The sequence below is a fragment of the Dendrobates tinctorius genome, unplaced genomic scaffold (assembly GCF_039654945.1).
Source record: "Dendrobates tinctorius isolate UK_male_01 unplaced genomic scaffold, ASM3965494v1 ptg000165l, whole genome shotgun sequence".
Classification (NCBI taxonomy): Eukaryota; Metazoa; Chordata; class Amphibia; order Anura; family Dendrobatidae; genus Dendrobates; species Dendrobates tinctorius.
The window spans coordinates 29864011-29888713 of record NW_027361832.1 but is presented as its reverse complement, the minus strand read 5'-3'; the positions used below and the strand labels follow the sequence as shown (position 1 = coordinate 29888713).

The 24703-nt window shown below is 42.2% G+C and overlaps 1 protein-coding gene across 1 annotated transcript in view; it reads left to right on the top strand.

Moving 5' to 3' along the window:
• The window catches only part of LOC141053222 (uncharacterized), a 653087-nt gene that overhangs the window by 392964 nt on the left and 235420 nt on the right, over nt 1-24703 (top strand). The window contains exon 19 of the mRNA XM_073550619.1: nt 21226-21363. Within this exon, the coding sequence (XP_073406720.1) occupies nt 21226-21363 (138 nt within the window). The remainder of the gene's footprint in view (nt 1-21225; nt 21364-24703) is intronic.

Here is a 24703-nt window from a genome sequence, read left to right as displayed (position 1 = left end):
AAGTCAGGACATTTCATCATCAACTGCCCCAGTCGTTCTCGTAAGACAACTGCAGCCATCATACACTGCGAGTGCTGTGAGAGGGGTTCTGTCAGGTCCGCACTACAGACCCCAGAGGGAGTAGAAGATACAGACATTGATTACTCGGACTTGAACTCCGTTATCTCTGAGCCCGATGCAGGTGTTACTGCAGCAGTTTTTCCGGTCCTCTCAGCGGTTTCCCAGCTGAGCTGCAAGAACAACAATTCTCATTGCTTCATTCCCCTCAAACTCAGGGTTCACTCCGTTTGGGTATCTACCTCCGCTATGATTGATTCAGGGGCAAGCGGCAATTTTATGGACATCTCCTTTGCCCAGAGACATAACGTACATTCAGTAAAGAAGGCTACTCCTGTACAGATGGAGACCGTGGATGGCTCACTGTTAAACTCGGGACCAGTGGACCAGGAGACGGAACCCCTGAAGGTCCTCATGGGTAATGACCATCAAGAGAGTCTGTCCTTTATGCTCATCTCTTCTCCTCATTTCCCTATTATTCTAGGACTGCCTTGGCTGCAGGCTCAGAATCCTACGATTAATTGGGAGACTAAAGAACTGCACTTTCCGAAGACACAGATAAGTCCAGAAGCTTCAGTCTGCTCCATCCCTAAGGGACCACCATCAGTCTCAGAGCTACCAGCAATATACCGTGAGTATGCTGATGTGTGCGACAAAAGAAACGCAGACCTACTACCCCCTCACCGTCCATATGACTGTCCAATAGACCTATTACCAGGTGCAGGGATACCGTTTGGCAAGATTTACCCTTTGGCAGGCCCAGAGCTAAAGGCGCTAAAGGACTATATAGATGAACAGCTAGCCAAGGGCTTCATACGCCATTCTTCATCTCCCGCTGGTGCACCAATCTTCTTTGTGAAGAAGAAAGACGGATCTCTTAGGCCCTGCATAGATTATCGGGAGCTCAATAAGATCACGATCAGAAACCGTTACCCACTACCTTTGATTCCGGAATTATTGGAGAGAGTACGGCATGCAAAGCTCTTTACTAAGTTGGATCTCCGTGGGGCCTATAACTTGGTCCGCATTAGACCTGGGGATGAATGGAAGACTGCTTTCAGGTCACGCTACGGACACTTTGAATACCTGGTAATGCCATTCGGTTTATGTAATGCCCCAGCAACTTTCCAACATTTGGTGAATGACATTTTTAGAGATCTCCTGGATACATTCATTGTAATTTATTTGGATGATATCTTGATTTTTTTCTAACTCCACAGAGGAACATCACAGACATGTGAAAATGGTCTTAGAACGCCTTCGACAAAACCATCTGTATATCAAACTAGAAAAGTGCGAATTCCATCGGACGGAGATCCAATTTCTGGGGTATGTAATGACGTCACGAGGAATTAGTATGGATGAGAGTAAGATCCAAGCCATTAAAGACTGGCCGGTCCCCAAGAATGTAAAGGAGGTCCAGCGCTTTATAGGGTTTGCTAATTTTTATAGGCGTTTTATCAGGAACTTTTCTGAGGTAGTGTCTCCCATCACACAGCTTACCCGCAAGAACTCTGCTTTTACCTGGACCCCCCAGGCTCAAGAAGCATTTTCCCGCCTGAAACAGAAATTCACCACGGCACCTATTCTGGTGCATCCTAACCCTGAACGTGCCTTCATAATAGAGGTGGATGCCTCAGACAGTGCCATTGGAGCTATCCTCTCCCAGAGGACAGGCGAGAAAGAAGTCTTACATCCCTGTGCTTTCTTTTCTCGGCGGTTGTCTCCTGCAGAACGAAACTATGACGTGGGTAATAGAGAATTGTTGGCCATCATCGCAGCCTTCAAAGAATGGAGACACCACCTTCAGGGAGCTGCACAGCAGATAATCGTATTGACTGACCACCGCAATCTCGAGTTTATCAGATCGGCTAAGTGTTTGACTCCTCGCCAGGCTCGTTGGAGTCTTTTTTTAAACCAATTCAGTTTTGTTATCTCTTATAGACCAGGATCGCGTAATGGAAAGGCCGATGCGTTGTCTAGACTCTACTCAGATGAAACTATCCCACTCACGTTTCATAAGACTATTATCTCTGATTCCAGGTTCCTGGGGGTGATCCATAATCAAGACTTGCTTAACGATATCAAGGAAGCATACCATACGGATCCCTGGTTGGCACAACCATCTTGTGAAGTAAGTCTTGTATATAAGAATGGTGTGTGGATTCAGGGGCAACGCCTGTATATTCCTGAAGCGGCCAGAGGGAAAGTACTGCAACTCGTCCACGATTCTAAAATAGCGGGGCATAGAGGAGTTCTGAAGACTCAAGAATTCCTGTCTCGCTTCTTTTGGTGGCCCACGTACAGAAGAGACGTTCTGGATTATGTCACTTCTTGTGAAGTCTGTGCTAGATGCAAGACTCCACGTTCGTCGCCTACAGGTCTTTTGCAACCCCTACCCATTCCCACCCGTCCATGGGGATCCATATCAATGGACTTCATTGTGGAGCTGCCAACCTCTCAAGGGAAGAACACAGTTCTAGTGGTGGTGGATCGGTTAACAAAGGCAGCCCATTTTATTCCGTGTGTGGGTTTACCCACTGCGAAACACACATCGGACTTGATCATCCAAAATGTGTTTCGTCTGCATGGCGTACCGGATGAGGTTGTATCTGATCGAGGGGTGCAATTCACTTCAAAGTTTTGGCAGCACTTCTGTGCTGCGTTAAACATCAAAGTTAATCTATCTTCTGCCTTTCATCCGCAGACAAATGGACAGACTGAGCGGACTAACCAGACCCTAGAACAGTATCTCCGCTGTTTTATCTGCCACCTACAAGATGACTGGGTGGATTTGCTCCCACTGGCTGAATTCTCTTACAACAATTCGCAGAGCGCTTCCACTAAGTTGTCACCCTTTTATGCCAATTTGGGTTATCATCCTAACATCCTTCCTCGATTTCCCATAGACACACCTCTCCCAGCTGTAGCCGACAGAATCACATCTCTACAACAGAACCTTGATCTACTTAAGAGGAATCTGGAATCCGCTCAGGACAGGTATAAAAAATCGGCAGATAGGTTTCGTAAACCTGCACCAACCTTCAAGGTAGGAGATTTGGTTTGGCTGTCAACTAAGAACCTTAAGATGAGAGTACCATCATCCAAATTGGGTCATAAGTACATCGGGCCTTATAAGATTACTAAGCTTGTCAGTAACGTTGCCTGTCGCCTTCAACTGCCGAGATCTATGAGGATTCACCCTGTGTTTCATGTTTCTCTACTGAAGGCTGCAACTCCCAATTCTTTCCCTGGTCGTTCTTCTTCCCCTCCTGCTCCGGTCCTCATCGATGGCCAGGAGGAGTTTGTCGTGGAAAGGATCCTGGACTCCAGGTTGCGTAGAAACGGGGTGCAATACCTGGTACAGTGGCAAGGCTATTCTTCTGAGGACAACTCGTGGGAACCAGCCTCCAATCTCCATGCGCCTCGTTTACTCCGCCAGTTCCATCAGAGGTACCCGGGAAAGCCTGGACTGGGGCCATCCGGAGGCTGTCCTTAAGGGGGGAGTAATGTAATGTTTTCGGACTTTTATGCTAGATCCGTTATCTTCGCATTTAGTGTGTCGGCCATCTTGTTTCCTGGACTGTGCATTGACTTTTGCCCTCAACCAATATGGAGTCCTCAGCTTGTCGTTGGCCATCTTGTTTCCTGGCATGTGCAGTGACTTTGCCCTCAAATAACATGGAGTACTCAGCTATGATGTCCCTGCCCTGTTTCCTGCCAATTGTCCTTTTAATCAGCTCCAGCTGATTCACCTGTGCTCCTGAATCAGCTCTATTCCCAGTTTGTGACTTGGTCTGTGAAGCCTGGATCTCCTCTGCTTGGAACCATTTGTGGACACAGAACCCTTCTGCTTGCAAGCTACTTCTGACAGGAAAGTAATGGACTCTGAATATCGTTGGTTGTTTGCCTAACTCTGCAACTATCCTGCTACTGCACTACTTGTATGAAGTAATACAAGAAATGCTTAAGAAGCTTATGTCTCATGTGTCTTATTATACACATGCGTTTGACTCTAGATAGACTGTATACCATATGACAGTGATGTTGATCGTTTCATACTGGCCGAAGAGAAGCTGGTTTCCCCTTCTAGGAGCCATGACAGTAGGGAATCCAGTCGAACTACCCCTGTGGAAGGACATCATCCACCAGGGCCCGATCCACCACCCGAACCCAGCAAGACTCCACCTATCGGCTTGGATCCTGAGAGGGACATCCTGAAGGCAAAGGGGTTGTCGGATCAGGTCATATCCACCCTATAGGCCAGTAGGAAACCAGTGACATCCGCAATCTATCGAAAGATATGGAAAAGATTCTGTCTGGAGGGTGGCAGGTCCGATCTCGTGGCAGGCACCCCTGACATCCCTAGCATACTAAGCTTTTTGCAGGCAGGGTTTAATAAAGGCCTTAAACCCAGCACTCTAAAAGTCCAGATTTCGGCCTTGAGTGCCTTCGATTACCAGTTAGCTTCCCATCCCTGGGTAATAAGATTTATAAGAGCCACGCAGCGCCTGTGCCCCACGATTAGGCAGCTCACCCCGCCTTGGGACCTGGGCCTGGTACTCAGGTTTCTCTGTACAGACCCCTACACCCCCAGCGAGAAAATAACCATCTCTGATCTCACTCGTAAAACGACCTTCCTGGTAGCCATTACCAAGGCCAAAAGAATAGGGGAGATCCAGGCCCTGTCCACTAAGGACCCATATCTCCAGATAAGAGATGACCGTATAATCTTAAGGTTAGACCCGGCATTTACTCCAAATGTAGCCTCTTCTAAAAATTTAAACCAAGAAATAGTATTACCAAATTTCTGTGATAATCCCCGTAATAAAAAGGAACAGCGTCTTCACTCACTGGATGTGAGTCGGGCAGTTCTAGACTATCTAGAGGCCACCAATAGTTGGCGCATTGACCCAAACCTGTTCATCCTTTTTTGGGGGAAAAATAAGTGGAAGAAGGCCTCTAAGGCGTCCATCGCGCTCTGGATTACCTCAGTAATCTCTGACGCCTACCAAGCAGAAGGCACCAACCCGCCAGATTCCATAAAGGCCCACTCTACAAGGGCGGTATCGGCCTCATGGGCCGAACGGGCGGGGGCCTCGGTTGATCAAACCTGTAGAGCAGCAACCTGGGCCAATCTTAACACATTCTGCAAGCACTACAAGCTTGATGTGCTATCTGGTCAGCAGACCGCATTTGGGAAAAAAGTTCTCCAGGCGGTAATCCCACCCTGAGGAGGTGCTTTGGTACTCTCCATGGTGCTGTCAGGTGGACGTCCTGGAAAATAGGTATTAGACCTACCGGGAATGATGTTTCCAGGAGTCCATCCTGACAGCATGGGTAGTTCCCTCCCTGTTATGTTATACTATGTTGTATTATGTTATGTCATATGCTGTAATATGATTGTTTCATTAAACTGTTACTAGCATCATCCACCTTGTGGTACTTGTTAAATCACTGAGGGAGAGGGGGTGGGACATGACCTTTTAACCTCTCGTGTGCTTTTCCTGTCCCTGTAAGGAGGAGGAGGACGTCCTCCATGGTACTGTCAGGATGGACTCCTGGAAACATCATTACCAGTAGGTCTAATACCTATTTTTCATTATGAAAGGGGTGTCTTTTTTGGTACGCATGTGTAACAACCCTGCCTGCATCACTGCATGGTTCCTGGCTGTTTGCATAGGGGGACGGTGCCGACACTCTCTGGTTCTCATCGAATCAGTGTGCACCTGCCTAATGTGTCCCTGGCCAATTACCAAGAGACCTCTAGTATTTAGGGCAGCTCCACCTGGTGGAAGCTACCTGAGCAATGCCTATACTCAGTCAGTGCCTTGCTGCTGACTTGCCAGGCCCTTTCCTGTCTCTGCCTGCTCTGGGCGCTTTATTCCCAGATCTGTTTCCGTGTGCTTTGTGTCTTATTTTCTGCCCACCAGGAGGCTGTATATCCTGGTCTCTGTATCCCTGTCTCTGTGCCTTGTGCATTTCTCGTTCCGCCCACCAGGAGGCAGAATATCCTGGTCTGTGTCTTAGTTCCTGTGCACTGACTTGTACCTTGCCTTCTCTGAACTCCGTCCTATACCTATGCCCATTTTATCCCTGTCTCCATGCCTTTCTCAGTACGTAGCCTAGTCTGAACTCTGTCATATACCTGTGCCTGTATTTTCCCAGTCTGTGGTCTTTCCTTCCCTGCTCTGGGTACTCTGGTCTTTACTCCCTTTTTTCTGCTGCAGAACGCCTTGCTGTAGCTCCTCTCCGCCTACCTGCGGTTCCACTCTGCTCTTCTTCTCTGTGGCACCTGCTGCTGCAGAACCTCTTGCTGCAAACTGCAGTGTCTCTCCTCATACCTAGCGGTTCTGACTTGCTTTGTTCTTGCTGCTGCAGAGTCTCTTGCTGCAGTTACTCTCTGCATATCTGCGGTTCCGCTCTGCTCTCCTTCTCTGTGGCACCTGCTGCTGCAGAACACCTTGCTAAATCAAACAAAAAAACAATTGTATATAAAATCAAAGTCCTGCACTATACACATAAAATCCTAAAAAAAATATGCAATAAAAAGACTTATGGTATTATAGAATAAATTTTATTTTATTATATAAAGAATATTTTTTTAAAAAATTATAAAAGCTGAATAAAGGGCACATTACTACAAAAACCCAGGAAAATAATATATACAGTATATATATATATATATATATATATATTCAGCACATCTACATGTTCTGCAGATATTTCATATATTAAATATTACGTACACATAAAGGACATATCAGATAACCAGCATAAATGCAATTTTAAACAAAACAGATGCAGTTGAAGTTCAGACTTTCAGCTTTCATTTGAGTTTGTCCACATTAAAATTGGATGAAGGGTATAGGCACCTCCAGTGTGCACAGCCCCTACCTGTTCACATATCCTACTCGTCCCAGTCCGTGTCTCTGTCCTGTCATTACCGAGTCAGTTCCTGCCTGCCAGTGCCTCAGCCATGCCCGCCTGTCCTGTCAGAGTGCCAGCCATGCCTGCCTGTCCTGCCAAAATGCCAGCCGTGCCTGTCATAGTACCAGTCGTGCCTGTCAGCACCTGCCTGCACCTGCAATCAGTGTCCAGTCCCTCAGTGGGATCAGCAGCCACAGCCAGACACCACCCTGGAGTGGTTCCTGGCAGCTACCTGCCGCACAAGCCTGACCTCCCCATCAGAGGCTCCAGTGGACACCCAGGTAGCTGCTTAGTCACGCCCCTTCCAGGGTTGTCTGGTTTGTGGCACAGTGGGGCCACTCCCCTCACTCGCGCCAACCAGCCAGGGCGCGAGCGTTACAGCATATATACTTACTGTATATGATGCTATGCTCAAACATTAGTGTTCTTCCACCCTAGTGATAAATAATGTCATAGAGAAGAAGCAGTCAATCACCCTCCATCCTCTCCTGACCTCCGATAAGTTTGTTCATTAATGTGTGATGATAGGGAATTATGATGAGTATATGGTCAAGTATATATTATTTTTCATTTTGGAGTCACTTTCTAACTCTTTGTAAAAGCCTTAAAAGTTTAGCGGATCATAAAATCCTGATCTGGCAGTTCCACACCTTCTTTAATAGGTTTAATTATTTTCAGAATTTAGGTTATGTCTGTGCCTATGGTGTATGCCTTAAGGCACAGCCGGCTCCATAAATCAGCTCTTCTTTTACTGATAATAAATAGAAGGAAGAATTTGCAAAAAAAAAGGTCCCAAGTCACATTATGAAATTCATAGCTCTCAAGGGGAGGAAAAAAATACATATTTTTAGGCAGACCTTGTGCCGCAAATAGGTAAAAAGTATATCCATGTGTGCACTAAAAATAAATTGGAATGTTTTAAATCTAATGAATGTAGATTCATTTGCCTCATTGTGCCAATACCCCTTGAATAAAGATATGTGAACCTGCATGGCTTTTGATACCTGTCTAATAAATAACATTCTTAAATGTGTGTAAATCTTTTTTTTTCCTTCCTTATACAACCATAAAACATTTCCCTTTGTGCTAAGAAGTAAAGAAGTGTGCACCTGGTCTTAGCAGACAAAGAAATACAGGACACTTGTTTTTATTCTGTAGTTTAAAATGCATTTTAAAAGGAAGGATGGTATCAAAATGAAATGAAAGCTTAATGACGTGTTCTAAAATATTTGTTGTGCTTATATCTAGTTTCTGAGTCAGCTTTCTCTGTCATCGCCGAGTAATCCGTAGGGAAACATATCAACAAAATGTATGTACCGTAAAAACAATGACTTCATGAAGCGTTATAGTAATGATAGGAACGTTCTCTAGAATTGGGGATTTGTTTCAGCAAACATTTTCGGTTTTGCTGCTTTTTTTCCATCTTTAGAAAAGTGAGCAGAGCATAGCAGGGGTGGACGTGTGTGGCTGAGTGCGGCCAACAACTTCTTCATTTACTCCACAGAGGTGGGATAAAGTACCAAAGTACATGACTGAAGAAGAAGTCTTCTGCTGGTACGCAACAGCTGAAAGATGCACCAAGTTCATTACAGGCGCCTTACTCCAGCAGGCTTTGCATCAAGACCTGCTTACAAAATACCAGTCCTGAAATAAGCCCTTGTCTTTAACGTGAACCCCTTATTATGCAAAATAAAACCTTGCAGGAGCCTCTGCTATACACATTTTTTTCGTAAGTAGAGAAAAAAAATTATAGAACATTATTATGAATAAATCTAAAAAAGTGCAGGTGCCTTTGTGTCTATGCTGTAGGAAGCTATGCTGCTATGACCAAGGTGATAGCTTTATAGTATGTGGTATAGTTATCCTCAAGGTCACAGCAGCGGAGCTTCATACTGCACATGTGCACATGCTTACAAGCACCAATCCTATTAACTTTTTAGGATAGTTTTTTGTCAGTGTAACAAAACAGTGGTCATTTTAATAAACTTTAGAGAACCATTATTTTATTTTAATCGCTTACATCGCGCCATTAATTCCGCAGCGATTTACAGACATAATCATCACTGTCCCCATTGGGGTTCACAATCCACATTCCCTATCAGTATGTCTTTGGAGTGTGGTGGGAAACTGAAGGAAACCCAGGCAAACACGGGGAGAACATACAAACTTCTTGCAAATGTTGTTGTTAGTGGGATTAGTGATTACTTCTTTAGTCAAAATAAATATGATTTGCCAATTAAAGGTATTTAGTAATTTATTCATAATGTCACGTTTTCCTATTGTTTCTTTAAACATATTGCCAACATTGTTCCATGGTTTCTTCTAGGTTTCTGTCTCCAGCACCATAGACATACTGTGCGTTTTATAGCTTTAGAGACGGTAATCTGGTAGACCGCACTCTCCACAGCCGGTCTGTACTGCTAATAAGAATAAAATCTATAAAGAAAATAATTTTGAAGAGTGATTATACTGCAGGCTCCTGCACTATAACTGTGTATTGGCATGACTGGAGGTAACAATCCAGACAATTGGAGCAAAGCTATCTTGCTGTATCTAATATACGGCAGTTCTCAACGTAAAAATAATAATAAAATTGACACACTTACCTTTTTGGTTATCTTGGTTCCATCACCGATTGTCATTTAAATATCAGCAACATTATACTCAAGAGAAACCCAATCACCTTCACCATTGGTACTGCAGAAAGGAGTTAAAAAAACATGCAGGGAAATGATTCATTGCACACAGTCCAAATATCCCATCACCACAAGTCTGCAGAAAAAGTTGGATGACCTAACACAAAATACATTTGAAAACTCTGTTGTTGTTTTACATAGATTTTTACAAATGATTATTTTAATGCTTGGGTTTAAATATAGCATGCAATAAAATAAACCTGTCATCTCAAGTGACTATTCACAATAACCTGTACACGAGGAATAACACTGTTTGACTATTATCTGATTTGTATCCCACATAATTTTCAGTTGTCTCTGAGCAGGTACGGAATAGGTCTAAAAATCAGCCTTGGCATTTGAAATCACACAGGCCCATGCTGTCCCTGCCCCGATCATGGGATATATTACTAATTTTACCCTGGATGGAGGAAAGCAACATTTACTACAAGATCAGTATTTCTAATGATACCTTCGTCACAACTCTTAACAGTTTGAGTGTCTTGAGAACACTGATTCTGTTAACAACATAGCAGACAAGGTGGTCCATGACCAGACAGGCCCTTCTGGCATTTGCCAGAATTGCCAGATGACCAGTCCGGCCCTGTCTCTGAGCTGGCAGGTGGAGACCAGCCAGTGATTTTCTCATATGCAGCACGCAGACCAATGAATGAGTCCTGCATTCTTTTTGTCTTTGTGTACCATATATATTCAGAATCAATGAACCCTCATTGAACTATCTTGCAGCGACAGACTCTTTTCTATCTGCACAGCCTATCTTCAAAAAGCTTTTATTCCCTGTACAAAATGTTCAGAAGCAGCAGCTGCATGGAGGACTTTGTATAACAGTACTGAGGCTACTTTCACACTTGCGTTTTTTTGTGCTGCGTTTTTTGCGCACACAAACGTATGAAAAAAATGCATACAAACGCTGCGTTTTTTTCAAGCATTTTTATGCGCATGCAGGAAAAAAACGCAGCGTTTGTATGTGTTTTTAGTGCGTTTGCGTTTTTTTGCACATTGTTTGTCCTCACCCAAAAAAAAATCTAGATAACAATCTTGCAACACACACGACCAATGTGACCTCAGTGGCGGTGTGGTATGTTAATATATAGACCTTGTCTACAGTATTCTTCACATTTGCTTGATTTTTCTCATGTCAACATGGATCTGTGCTGGAAGAGTTCTCTCTTCAACTTGGATTTGGACATCGCGATGGCTAGGGCATATGCAGTTGCTTGCCATTAACAAAGGAAGAGAGAGAGACAGCGAAGACGGCAGCGGCGTGTATGTGGATACATCCGATTGTTGAACTTCGGGAGAGCCGTGGGGCGTACCACACCCTCCATGAGCTACAGGCAAACCCAGAGAAATTTACAGATTATATCCAGATGTCCCAAGAAAGCTTCAGGGATTTGCTTGCTCATGTCCAAGAATCCATCCGGAGACAGGACACACAGCTCCGTCGTGTGATTGTTCCTGAGGAACGGCTCCTAGTGACATTACGGTACGTAATATTTAAAAACCAAGGGGTGGGGTCTGATGGTTTTTTTTTTTACATGTACTATTCAAAACATGGGCTAATTTTTCATGAATGTACTAACTTTTTATTTTATAGTTTTAAAAAACCATATACAGAAATATTAATTTTACTTCTTTCTCTGTTTCGCAGAGACCCTATCTTCACTACACTTCCAGTACCGTATTGGAATCTCTACCTTGTCTGGAATTGTTGCGAACACCTGCCGGGCTCTCTGGAACGTTCTTGTCCAGAATTTATGCCCCTGCCCACCGCTGAAAAGTGGATGGGAATTGCTGACAAATTCTGGACAGTATGCAATTTCCCTAACTGTTTGGGAGCTGTTGATGGTAAACACATACGGATCATCAAACCCAAAAGAACTGGATCTGAGTACTATAATTACAAAAAGTACTTTTCAATAGTACTCATGGCCATTGCGGATGCCGGATGTATGTTTGTAGCAGTGGACATTGGAGCATTTGGCCGTGGTAATGACTCCCAGGCTTTTAAAAACTCAGACATGGGCCGGAGGTTGTATGGCAACCAATTTAATTTCCCTATGTCACGGCCTCTTCCCCACACCGAAGCTCCGCCACTGCCCTTTGTAATGGTTGGGGATGAGGCTTCTCAAATGTGTGCAAATCTACTGAAACCCTACTCCAGCCGTGACTTGGACCACACCAAAAAAATCTTTAATTACAGGCTGACCAGGTCCAGAAGAACTGTAGAGTGTGCTTTTGGGATTCTTGTCTCCAGATGGCGAATTCTCGGCACAGCCATTAATCTCAAACTTGAAACAATGGATGAGGTGGTGAAGGCGTGTGTGGTTCTACATAATTTTGTGATGGCTAAAGAGCACCCGACCTTTGAACTCGATGCTGCTCCTAACCCATTGCCTGAATTCACTTAGCACCCTCTCAGGTCATCCGTTGAAGTTGGCCAAATGAGGGACCAATTTGCAAGATGAAATAGTGTAAAAATGTTTTTTTGTGTGTATGTTAATAAAAAACCTGTTTTGATACCAGTACCGAGTGCACTATGTTTTTTACACTCCAATAAAATAAAAAACTTCCCATGTATACCTGTGAATTCATGATCTCACACCTGGGCAGGTAAATACACATATGAGTTAAACTGCAGCATCGCTAGTCTGTGTGAAATATATTGGTACGTAAGCAACGCTGCAGGTTAAATATGATGTGTATTATCCAGGCCATGATTGATAAATATTTATGATTAGAGTTGAGCGACTTAGGTAGGATCGGGTTTCATGAAACCAAATTCGTTTCAAATGAAACTGGTCCGACTAGTGGAAAAAAAGTCGGAGTTTCGTTCAAAACCCGACCCCAATGCAAGTCAATGGGGAAAAAAAGTCTGCATTGAGTGGATGAATGTAATCCGCTGAATGCCGACTTTTATTTCCCATTAACTAACATTGTAGTAGGGTTTCGAATGAATCTCCGACTTTTTTTTGCCCTAGTTTGACCAGTTTGTGTTTCATGAAACCAGATCCTAGTCGGTCAACTCTAGTTATTATACTAGGCCTTGGTATTGAACATATGACGTGTATTTTACCCATCAGTAGATTCAACACACATGTAATAAGAGTATGTTGTTAATTACAAGGTATATCTATAATCCCCCTTGCCTAGTATCACAATAAGTGAAATGAGAATGGTAAAAACAGCCAATCCTCAAAACACTTTTTATGACACCTTGCAAAGTTTAAGGCGCATTGTGTGTAGGCTGCGCCAAAAACATTAATCAAACTTTGTTATGGTGAACCAGAAATTTAAATTTATTTTTAACCAAAAAAAAATAATAAAACTTTATTTTTTTCTGCGTTTGGGGACAGATGGTTGCAAGTTGGGGGTGTGCAGTGAAGATGAACAGCTTATAGTCGATGAAGGTGTTCTAGGGGAAGGGGCAACAAAACTTGTGGGGGAAGGAAGCCAGTTATGGGAATGGAACTAGACACACTAGGAGGAGAGCACAGAGGTTCAGCTACAGTGGTCCTGTTTGTCTCCTTAAACTGGCCTGCCTGGACCTACTTGGGCCCAATGCCCGCCTTGATTGTTGGTGCCGCCTGGAACTTGGGGCAAATAAGGAATGTGGGTCCCCCTTCTGCTGCTGTTGTGGCTGCTGCTGATGCCCTGTGGTGGCGGTGGCAGTGCTCGTCCTTGCAGGAGGACTGGTGGCGGCAGTGATGGTCCAGGTTTGCGGAGTGGTGGTGGCAGGGCTAGTACATGTTGTAGTGTTTGCGGCAGGGCTGTTCCACATTTGAGGAGTGGTTACTGTGGCTGTGCTCCAAGCATGCATGGGGGTGGCGGTGGTGCTCCAGACAGGAGCAGCGCTTGCCAGGGTTGTGTCGGTGAAGTGACCAGCAGTACTCAGACTTGTGGTGGTGTAATGGTGGGTGTCCTGGCTTTGAGTAGAGGTGTCCGTGCAGTGGTATGCAGCACAAGTCGGTAGTGAGGTGAAACGAGTCAATGGTGGCACAATTGGAAATGACACCACTGACTGCTGCCCGTACCGATTATGTTGCATAGCCTGCAAGAAAGCATTGTTGCAGGCCTGCAGCACATTCAGCTGTTGCTCAGGACTAAGCTGTTCCGCCATGCCCTTTTCAATCTTACTAAAAAAATGGTGCGCTGGTCTGTTGAGGTTGGCCTCCAGACGGTCAAGGCGCTGTTCGACAGAATGGAAGCGGTGTTCCATATGGTTAAAACAACATTCCATGAGTGAAAAACCGCTTTCCACTCTGTCTGACAGCGACTTGAGGCTGGCATTAAAGGCCTCGCTCAAGTGCATAAACTCGGGCAAGACATTCCTGTCCAAGGCCTTCTGCCGCTGGCGGGTAGTGCCCGCATAACCAGTGGCAGAGACCTGGGACAGGGGAACACCTGATTGACCAGCTTCCTGGTCAGCAGCTGTTTGTGTTGCTGACATGCAAGGTGCTTCCTGGCTGTCGGATGGCTGAGATTGGTCCGAGGTCGTCCGATGAAGGACCGCTCCAGGGCTAAGTTGCAGGGTGCTGCTCCAGGTGCTGTGGAAGAAAGGAAAATCATTACTATCATGCCTTTACAAGAAGCATCAGCTGTGGATTAGAAGAACACAGATTAATAAAAATAAAAACCAAAAAATTATAATCCTTACGATCTGGTGCAAGGACCGGTCTTAGGAACTGCAACGCTTGATAGTACCGGTATCTTGTTCTTGTACTTGATGCAGAACCACTGCGAACCTGGCCCTCAGCACGAACATCACTGTTGAAGCGGTCCTTGATCGAGGACCAACGTGTTCGGACTTTGTCCACTGTTGGAAAAACAAACAACATTTAACAATTGTGTATGATGCACGACGTATGCTATCACTAAACCCAACAGTGCCATCACGAACAAGAGTCAATGCTGCACAATACAGCAATACAATACCCAAAGCAGTCACTGTTGAGCCAAATGACACTGTTGGGTTTCGTGCTAGAATATATCTAGCACGAAACCCAACAGTGCCATCAAGGACAATAGTCACTGTGGCACAACAGAGCAGTGAAATACTTACTAAAGGCCTTTTTGGAGAATGCAGTGGCACTGTCCCAGCCATCCATGAACGCGGCAGCCACCTCATTCTATAGCCGCCGGGTCACCACATTGTCCTTGTACAGCCGGTCACGGCTGTCCCACAATGGGGCACGCTCCTGGACCAGGCGGATAAGGTGCTCATTATCCAGTTAGACGTCTTCCCGTTGTGGAACCTAGACAAAACACATTCATTAGAATATTCAAATTTTGTGTGAATAAAAAGTTACAAAAAAGATCCAGAAAAGAGGAAATATAAAGATAAAAAATAAAGAACATCACAAATCATTTGATACTTACATTCCGTATCACCACTGGGACATGGCTTGGTTCTCCTGCTGTTCGCCCTCACTAGTCGCGTCCGCTGAAGATGACGATGTCTGAAAAAAAACAACAAACGTTAGAGATTTTGAGTAGCAGCAGATATACTTACCAAACGCACAAAAATAATCACCTCACGGTCTGCTGGTGCCAGTTCCTGACGGGATGGTGAATATTCCAATTCCGAAGACATACTGCATGTAAAAATAATACAAAGCAATAGTAAATATACAATTTAAAAGGGCAGGCATACATTTTTAGATGTAATAATACTCACATTCTTGCCGCTGAAGCTGGAATTGAAAATGGGGTCTTCTTTTGCAGTCTTTCTGCTCTCCAGGCTGTCTCTAGTTATGGTACAGTGCAGGCAGACACCTCCTTTTATATAGACATGAGGTTTTTTTTGTTGGGGATTTTTATAACTAGTCTAACCAATTGACACCAAAAAAACGCATGCATGCGCATGCCAATGCGCACCCATAGACCACAATGGTAATTATTTGCGCAAAACGTGCACATACATGCGCATGCGTTTTTTTAAGCGGTTGGCCGGACCAAAAAATGCAACATGTAGCGTCTGTAAATTAAGGACGCACACCATAAAAAAAAATGCAGCACACGAAAAACGCATACGTGCGCATGCAATCACGCACGTATGCGCACCCATGTTAAATATAGGGGAAAAACGCGTGCGCAAAAACACAGCGCAAATGTGAAACCAGCCTAAGCAGAGTGGCTGTTAAAACCAGCACTGGAGTGAAGTAAATCACTTTAGTATAAAGATGCATCCTCATCTCTTCCTCTCCTCGTAAACTTAAAAAGACAGCTCCAATCTGATTCCTCACTGAGATGGCAGTCAATCTATTTTTGAGATATCTGGATTTTATTTTATTTTTTTAATGTGAATGATGAGTTCAAGAGGCAGGAACAGAAGAGATTGATTGTAAATGGAGAAAGAAGTAAAATTATCTAATAATATGTATTAGAAAATGGCTTATATATTAGCTTAAATTATTGATTCATGCAAGGGAGAGTAACCATTTACATTTTAAATAAAATGTAATATATGAAAGCACTTATTAATACAAGAATTTATTAGATTTCATTAAAGAAAATGGCACAAAAAACGGTGCTGTTTGGCTAATAGGAGTGATCTGAGAGTGAGTGAAGTCCCCCTGTGTATGCAGATACAGTGGGTACGGAAGTATTTCACTCTTTGTTTCATTGCAGCCATTTGGTAAATTCAAAAAAGTTCATTTTTTTTCTCATTAATGTACACTCTGCACCCCATCTTGACCGAAAAAAGCAGAAATGTAGAAAGTTTTGCAAATTTATTAAAAAAGAAAAACTGAAATATCACATGGTCATAAGTATTCAGAACCTTTGCTCAGTATTGAGTAGAAGCACCTTTTGAGCTAGTACAGCCATGAGTCTTCTTGGGAAAGATACAGTAAGTTTTTCATACCTGGATTTGTGGATCCTCTGCCATTGTTCCTTGCAGATCCTCTCCAGTTCTGTCAGGTTGGATGGTGAATGTTGTTGGACAGCCATTTTCAGGTCTCTCCAGAGATGCTCAATTGGGTTTAGGTCAGAGCTCTGGCTGGGCCAGTCAAGAATGGTCACAGAGTTGTTCTGAAGCCACTCATTTGTTATTTTAGCTGTGTGCTTAGGGTCATTGTCTTGTTGGAAATTGAACCTTTGGCCAAGTCTGAGGTCCAGTGTACTCTGGAAGAGGTTTTCATCCAGGATATCTCTGTACTTGGTCGCTTTCATGTTTCCTTTAATTGCAACTAGCTGTCCTGTCCCTGCACCAGTAAAACACCCCCATAGCATGATGCTGCCACTACCATGTTTCACTGTTGGGATTGTATTGGGCAGGTGATGAGCAGTGCCTGGTTTTCTCCACACAAACCGCTTAGAATTATCACCAAAAAGTTCTATCTTTGTCTCATCAGACTAGAGAATCTTATTTCTCATAGTCTGGGAGTCCTTCATGTGTTTTTTTAGCAAACTCCGTGTGGGCTTTCATATGTCTTGCACTGACAAGAGGCTTCCGTCGGGCCACTCTGCCATAAAGGCCCGACTGTTGGAGGGCTGCAGTGATAGTTGACTTTGTGGAACTTTCTCCCATCTCCCTACTGCATCTGTGGAGCTCAACCACAGTGATCTTGGGGTTCTTCTTTACCTCTCTCACCAAGGCTCTTCTCAAACGATTGCTCAGTTTGGCTGGACGGCCAGGTCTAGGAAGACTTCTGAAGGTCCCAAACTTCTTCCATTTAAGGATTATGGAAGCCACTGTGCTCTTAGGATCCTTGAGTACTGGAGAAATTCTTTTGTAACCTTGGCCAGATTGGTGTCTTGCCTCAGTACTGTCTCTGAGCTCCTTGGTCAGTTCTCTTGACCTCATGATTCTCATTTGGTCTGACATGCACTGTGAGCTGTGCGGCCTTGTATAGACAGGTGTGTGCCTTTACAAATCAAGTCCTATCAGTTTAGTTAAACACAGCTGGACTCCAATGAATGACTAGAACCATCTCAAGGAAGATCACATGGAAATGGACAGCATGTGACTTAAATATGAGTGTCTGAGCAAAGGGTCTGAATACTTATGACCATATGATAGTTCAGTTTTTCTTTTTTAATACATTTGCAAAAAATTCTACATTTCTGTTTTTTTCCAGTCAAGATGGGGTGTAGAGTGTACATTATTTGAGAAAAAAAATTGAACTTTTTTAATTAACCAAATGGCTGCAATGAAACAGAGTGAAAAATGTAAAGGGGTCTGCATACTTTCCGTACCCACTGTATGCAGCAACCAGCTGTTAAATATCATCCTGAACAGTGGGGAGATTTGCGAGAATGCTCATTAGTACGTCAGACTTATTATCTATTTCTGGTATATTCTCTGATTGTTCCTGTAAGCCAGACCATTGTCTGATTGCCTTCACTAGTAATACATCCCCAATTTCCCTGTAACTTTCAGGAGACTCTTTCCTGTAAGCTCTTGTAAACCTGGAAGTCTCATTTTAGTAATTTGAGTTTATTGGCGGTGGACTCTGAGTAACTATAAGGGCTTGCAAGTTGGACACGTCCCACTGTTATTGCATTTTTGCACAGCACAGGTGCCCTATTGTGATTATCAAAATGTGATTGGTTGAGTGGGCACTTCGGATGTCTCGAGAAGGTACCAAGAAGTTGAGACCAATGGGGGCCAAGTAAGCATCAGAAGATCTGCAGGGCATTGCAAGAGGGAAAGTATTCATTTTTTTTTAAAACCAGTCTGAGCCCTTTTAAAAATAATTTTTATCCTCTGGAAAACCCTTTAAGGCACAAGTGTACGTGGTGCTAAGTATGACTAATCCATAAAGTTTAATGAGTACTTGGTACATTTTAATGAAGGGGGGAAGAAATGAAAAATTCACTGCTTCCCTTTCAACCGTTCACAAATTTTATGGCTGCATGTTTCCTTCTATTCACCGTCTTGGCAGAAAATTGTTCTCTGAGAACATTTAAAAATATATATTTTATTTCCATAAAGATTTTTTTTTGTTACCACAAAGGCAATGTTTTCATTAGAAACTGCTGAATTCTTTACGCTTTGTGCTAAGGGAAAAAATAGAAATTGGTGTTTGTTCCAATCACTCATATATATGCTTTAAATGTAAACCATATGTAGTGTTCTGCTGCCTGCGCTGTCATGTCGATATTACAGCCATATATGGGATGAATTAGGCATCGTGCATCCATACATTACTCTGAAACTAGAAGAGCTTTTTACCGAAATGTGATCTGTTCCCTCAAACGTTGCAGCAGTGATTGCTCTTAATGCTTTTTGTCTTTTACTTTGTTAAGCTTGTTATTGTAAAGAATCGAAAGATATTAAGCTGATCTACCATCACTATATGCTGTCACCTTGGCTGATCTAGGGCAAATTCTTACCTTAGATAATTGGTGATGCAAATGTATCGAGAAGTGCTGAAGGTTAATTGTGACTACGTTTAGTTTTCATGCCATTGAGCTGCATAAAGCAGCATTGACATTTATGTAAAGATGTCTTAAAATAGGAAATATATTTCACACATTTAATAGAAAGAAATGTTATATGTTTTTGTTCTTAGAAAACATTATTAGCATTGTATATTTTGCAAAGCTGAATTTGTCAACTGATTGAGATAACATAGCCCCGTATTCTGCCAGACTAACAGTAAGTGCATGTGACATCCGTGTGATGTCTGAAGAACATGCTTTTTCATACAACTACATTAAAAAATGTCCAAAAACAAATACAGTTTCCTGGGTTAATAATAGAAATATATCCACAAAAATCAGATGCCACCTGGATGTTCCATATGGGATCATTTCTCTCATGCTTCCGAAACGCAGAAAAAAATTGCACTCTGCAGTTTTCTTCTCACGGACAGACAGACATAAATGAAAAATCGTCCATCTGACTAGCACTATTGAATAACATTGGTCAGTGTGTTTTTCGCGTGCTGTTACATTAAAATGGTTTACAGCACACATTCGATTTATATGGTTGACCCCTGATGTTGCATCAGTGAAATGTGCGTCGGGTCATTGGTGGATGAGCCTGTATGTATATATTGTTTTGATTATATGTCCTCTTATTTATATACACGTTTGTATTATATGTATTACATTCATATTTATGGAAATATTTCCAATAGTGTTGGCACCATATTAATTCTTTATCATCTATTTATTCTCTGTATTAACTGATTGAAATTGCCTAACCTCATAGTCTCTAAGTCCAACTGAAGCTACAGATGCGTGTATGAGAAATCATCCAAGTTTTATCCAGAAAACTTGGGTATATTTTTTTTTCTGATTTTCATCCATATGTTCATTTTTTAACTCCATGTGACATCCTTGTGATGCTTTTGTGACAACCATGTGCGATCCATTTTCATACAACTGCATTAAAAAATGTACAAAAGCAAATACAGTTTTCCCCTACAGGTTATAATAGAAATACATCCACAAAAATCAGATGCCACCAGTTATGTTCCATATGGAAACTTTGATTTTTTTATGCATCCATAGACTTGAATGGGTGAGTCTCATTCGAGACTTGGAAAAAAGGTACATTTTGCCATCGCTTTCTCATGGACAATCAGAGTGAGAAAAAAATCGTCCATCTGAACCATTCTATTGAATAACATGGGTCAGTATGCTGTCTGTGTGATATCTAATTAAGAATTGAAGACCACAGTTTTGATTTATATGCTCGTCTGCATGAGCCCTAATACACAGTGAATGTTGCATTCGTGTACATGAGCAATGATATACCGGAATTTTTTCAATCCTGACCTGAACTAAGAGGAACTAGTAGTGATCAGTGGTGGGTTACCAAAAGATCAGACATTTATTACCTATACTATGGATAGATGATAAATGCCATTTGTGGGGAAATCCGTAAAGTGAATCTGTGAGCTGATACATGCTGCCCAATCTGTGGACAGCATACATCAGGCACTGGCTGTGTGATCTCAGCCAAGTATGCTTTACTCTGAAGCCCTGTGGCTTTTAAAGCTGTCGGGAACTGAGACTGTTCTTTAGGGTATTCGGACAAGTGGGTCCCTGGCGGATTCTCCCCACCCGCTGCACTGTGTTGATATTGGGCTGGAGAAGCTGCTTTTAAAGTATGTTTTTTTTTCTGAAACACTGTAGCGTAAGTATCAGCTGACTAGTTCAGTTTAAATGTTAAAAATCAAGGGTGCACTGACTCGGAAGGGAGTGTTGGTGCTGAACCAGTGGGATGAGAATGGGGTAGAGTGGTTTATGAATGTGTGCACGCAATCTGAAGGTTTTAAGCCAAAACCATGAACAAATGTGCAGCTTTTAGTATGTATTCAGACTGGACATCCGTTATGAGGGAATATTGATGAGCTTCTGATCATCAGAGGCTGCAGACTGGCTATAGCAGTCATGTAACATTAAAATATAATTTACGAGGTGGTTACTGCCAATGGAACAAGTGTCATCTCCTCCTCTTTCATCAGAACGCTTACAAAATAAGTTACCTTAGACGCCATACTGATAATATTTAGACCTATATGGTGACGATATTTACCATGCCCAAATAACTATGAAAAATGTTCTGTATTTTCTCTTTTACCAGGTTTCTAAAAAAGCAGAAACTGATTTGGCATTCGAGAATAAATGTTCGTGCTGTTCTGATCTCAATCAGGAGAAGTTCACCGAGCTTGAAATGGAAATTTTGAACCTTAAAGATAAGTTGAAGTTTAGTCTTCTGGAAGTAAGTAATAACAGAATGATGGTATTGTATTTTGTGCATTTCTAATGTGGCAAACAACACTCCACATTCCGTAAGATTCCGCAATAAGAGTTAGCTTTTATTAATTCATCTACAGAGATCTGCCAGCTCGGCTGTGCATGTGCCAGGTATTGCACACATGTCCTACTTATTAGAATCTATCTCGCTCGTGTATCAAAAAGTGAGTGGGGCTGGTTTTAATACGTCTACAGATATATCACCTCACTTGCAGATATCATGTTCTATTTATTAGAATTTGGCAGGGGCAAAATACTTGTCGCTATAAACGCAATGCAGCAGTTATCCATAGAGGTAGAGTCACCAGGCCTGCTTAGTTTCCGTTACAAAAGAGAACCGAGCCAGATTACTACTTTACAGGGGTTGTCGACTAATCAGACAACCCCTTCTCAATCAGCATAGTTCCCAATGTAAAATAATTGCTAAACTCGCCTCCAGTAATGTCAGGGATTGCAGACGAAACTGACACTTGGAAGAAGTGAGAACATGCTGCTGCTCTTCGACTTCCTATGAATCTCCGTTTTGTCTAAAGGAAGAGAGAGGTATGTGGCCAATGATTGGCTGCTGGGTTTGCGGGACATAACAATGTCAACCAAGCCCCATGAGAGCAGGCACTGACATACATGGAATCAGGGCTGTGGAGTCGGAGTCGGTGCTCATTTTGGTGGAGTCGGAGTTGGAGTCGGTATAAAATGGACCGACTCCGACTCCTAAAATATATAATAAATTGGGTACAGTAATTCAATGCAGGATGTGCTGAATATTTTTTCATAGGAATTTGGGAAAGTTATGAAATGTCCTATAAATGGCTGTTATATTCCTGATCTAAGGCTACATTCACACAGCGTTTTTCCTGTGTTTTTTGAGGATACGTTTTTCAGCTGCAAAAGCTGATCATCTTTTTAAAAAACTGCATCACCTGAAAGGTTTTTGAGCTCATAGATAATGTTTTCAATAGCAAAAGCAGATTAGAAATCTGCTCTATCTATCCATTTATCCATATCTGTCTATCCATATCGTATCTGTACCAAAAAGAATGAAAACCGGGTAGTACACCAATATATATTCTGTTCTATCTAAATATCTTGATTATTGGATCATAAAAATGATTAAATGTCTGAGGTTCACATTGTACTACAATAAATTTTTCACTTAAATATAAGCAATATGTGTGGGAGTCGGAGTCGGAGTCGTGGAGTCGGAGTTGGAGTCGGAGTCGGTGTAAGGGAAATTGAGGAGTCGGAGTCGCAGGTTTGGCTTACCGACTCCACAGCCCTGCATGGAATGGCACTTGCACCAGAGATGAATATAACTGCTATTATTTTACATGGGGGCATTATGTGAGGTGGTCCCTAAAGAAATGGTTTTGTAAATTTTGTTGGAAAAATGAGAAATCGCTGGTCATCTTCTAACCCTTATAACGTCCTAACAACAACAAAAAAATGTTGTTTAAAAAAATTGCGCTGATGAGTCATTGGGATATGCTGAAGTGTTCCAGAGTTATAACCTCAAAAAGTGACACTGGTCAGAATTGTAAAATTTGGCCTAGTCATTAAGGTTAAAATTGGCTCTGTCATTAAGGGGTTAAAGGCCATTGGAACAGTCATGCAAAGAAGACATTTACCACTTCTTCTGTACACAGATTCCATTACTGCACTTTACTAGTAAATCCCGTCCTGTACAGTCACAAAGCAACAGAAGAACATTTGTCAGTTTTATGAGTCTCCGTATGGAATAGTCACTGTGTAAATCTGCACCTAATGTACACACAAGACTGCTGCCTCTTTTTTTGTCTACTTCTTTTGTAATTAAATAAAAATCGGTATTATTTCTTTTCTTCCAAATTCCGATACAAGAGCTTGTCTTACAGTTTTAGTTAGTCATGTATTCTGCAGCACCTGCCCTATGTATCCAGTAGGCTGGCTAATAGCCGCTCATTGTAAGTGGCCGTCACAACCGTAATAATTATTAATGGCATTTTTGTATTTATATTTTAGAACTTTTTATGTATTTATTTCAGAAAAGGTGTAGTTCTTAATGTATTTCACATTGGTTGTATATTACTTACTGGAGAGATACAATGACATCTGGCAAATCTTACACACTATACAATAGATATTCCTTTTTTTATATAATTCTAAACTTTGGACGTCAGTAACAGTATGTGAGCGTAGACTTGCTTTATAGCAGCTTAGGGAAGACTTGGATATGATATTACCAGGCAAGTTGTACCAAGTAGGACTTCAAAGGAGAATTAGGACCGAGCTGATTTCCTTTTTTATTGCAGAATGGTCGCTGTTACAATGGTATACAGTGGCTGCAACTATATATCTTCTATAGGGAAGAAAATCAGAAATCTGAGCTGGAGTATCACTTGAATAAAATGCATGATGTAAGAGCATGTTCACTCTGGCCATAGAAACAAACACAACCAAAGAAAAGACAATCTGTGCATATACCCTAATGAAAATAAATAAGTAAAAACAAGAGCATTAAATAATTAACATAGGGTACTTAGTAAACACTGTTTTTGATCAGAAAAAGTATAAAGCTGTCCCACTGCGACAAGGTATACCCGATTGGGACAGTAACTACACTCTCTAATGTTAATACCTACTTAGTGTGAAACAGTGGCATAGAGTCACCAGGTCCCAACCGGACACCCAGCTTTGGAGGGACTATATATGTACTGCCCATCTCAGTGAAAAGGGGCCACACCCTATTTGTACTGAGTACAAAAATATTAAAGACCAAAACAGAAAACTGAGCCAGAGTATGACTTGAATAACATGCTTCGTGTAAGAGCATGTTCACACTGGCCATAGAAACAAACAGAGAGCGTTTGAGAGTGTAGTTACTGTCCCAATTGGGTACACCTTGTCACGGTGGGACAGCTTTATGCTTTTTTTTTATCAAACACAGTGTTTACTAAGTACCCTATGTTAATTATTTAATGCACTTGCTTTTACTTATTTATTTTCATTAGCGTATATTCACACATTGTCTTTTTTTGTTTTGTTCATCTTCTATATTGAGCAGCATTGTAACTGCACTGCTGGTCTCAAATTTTAATATATGTGAGGATTGTCACAGCAACTGACCTGTTTTTATTGTTATTTTCTATATATAATTAGTTGTTAAATAAAAATGAACATTTTCTAATGGGAGCCTTTTTGATTTCTAGAGTAATCTATTGGGGCAAGTCAGAAGAAATAAAATCTTCCATATGTAAAAATTAGATTTACATGAGGTCCAGATCGGCGAGCAAATAATATAGCGTGTAGACAGAATACACAGTTGTGGC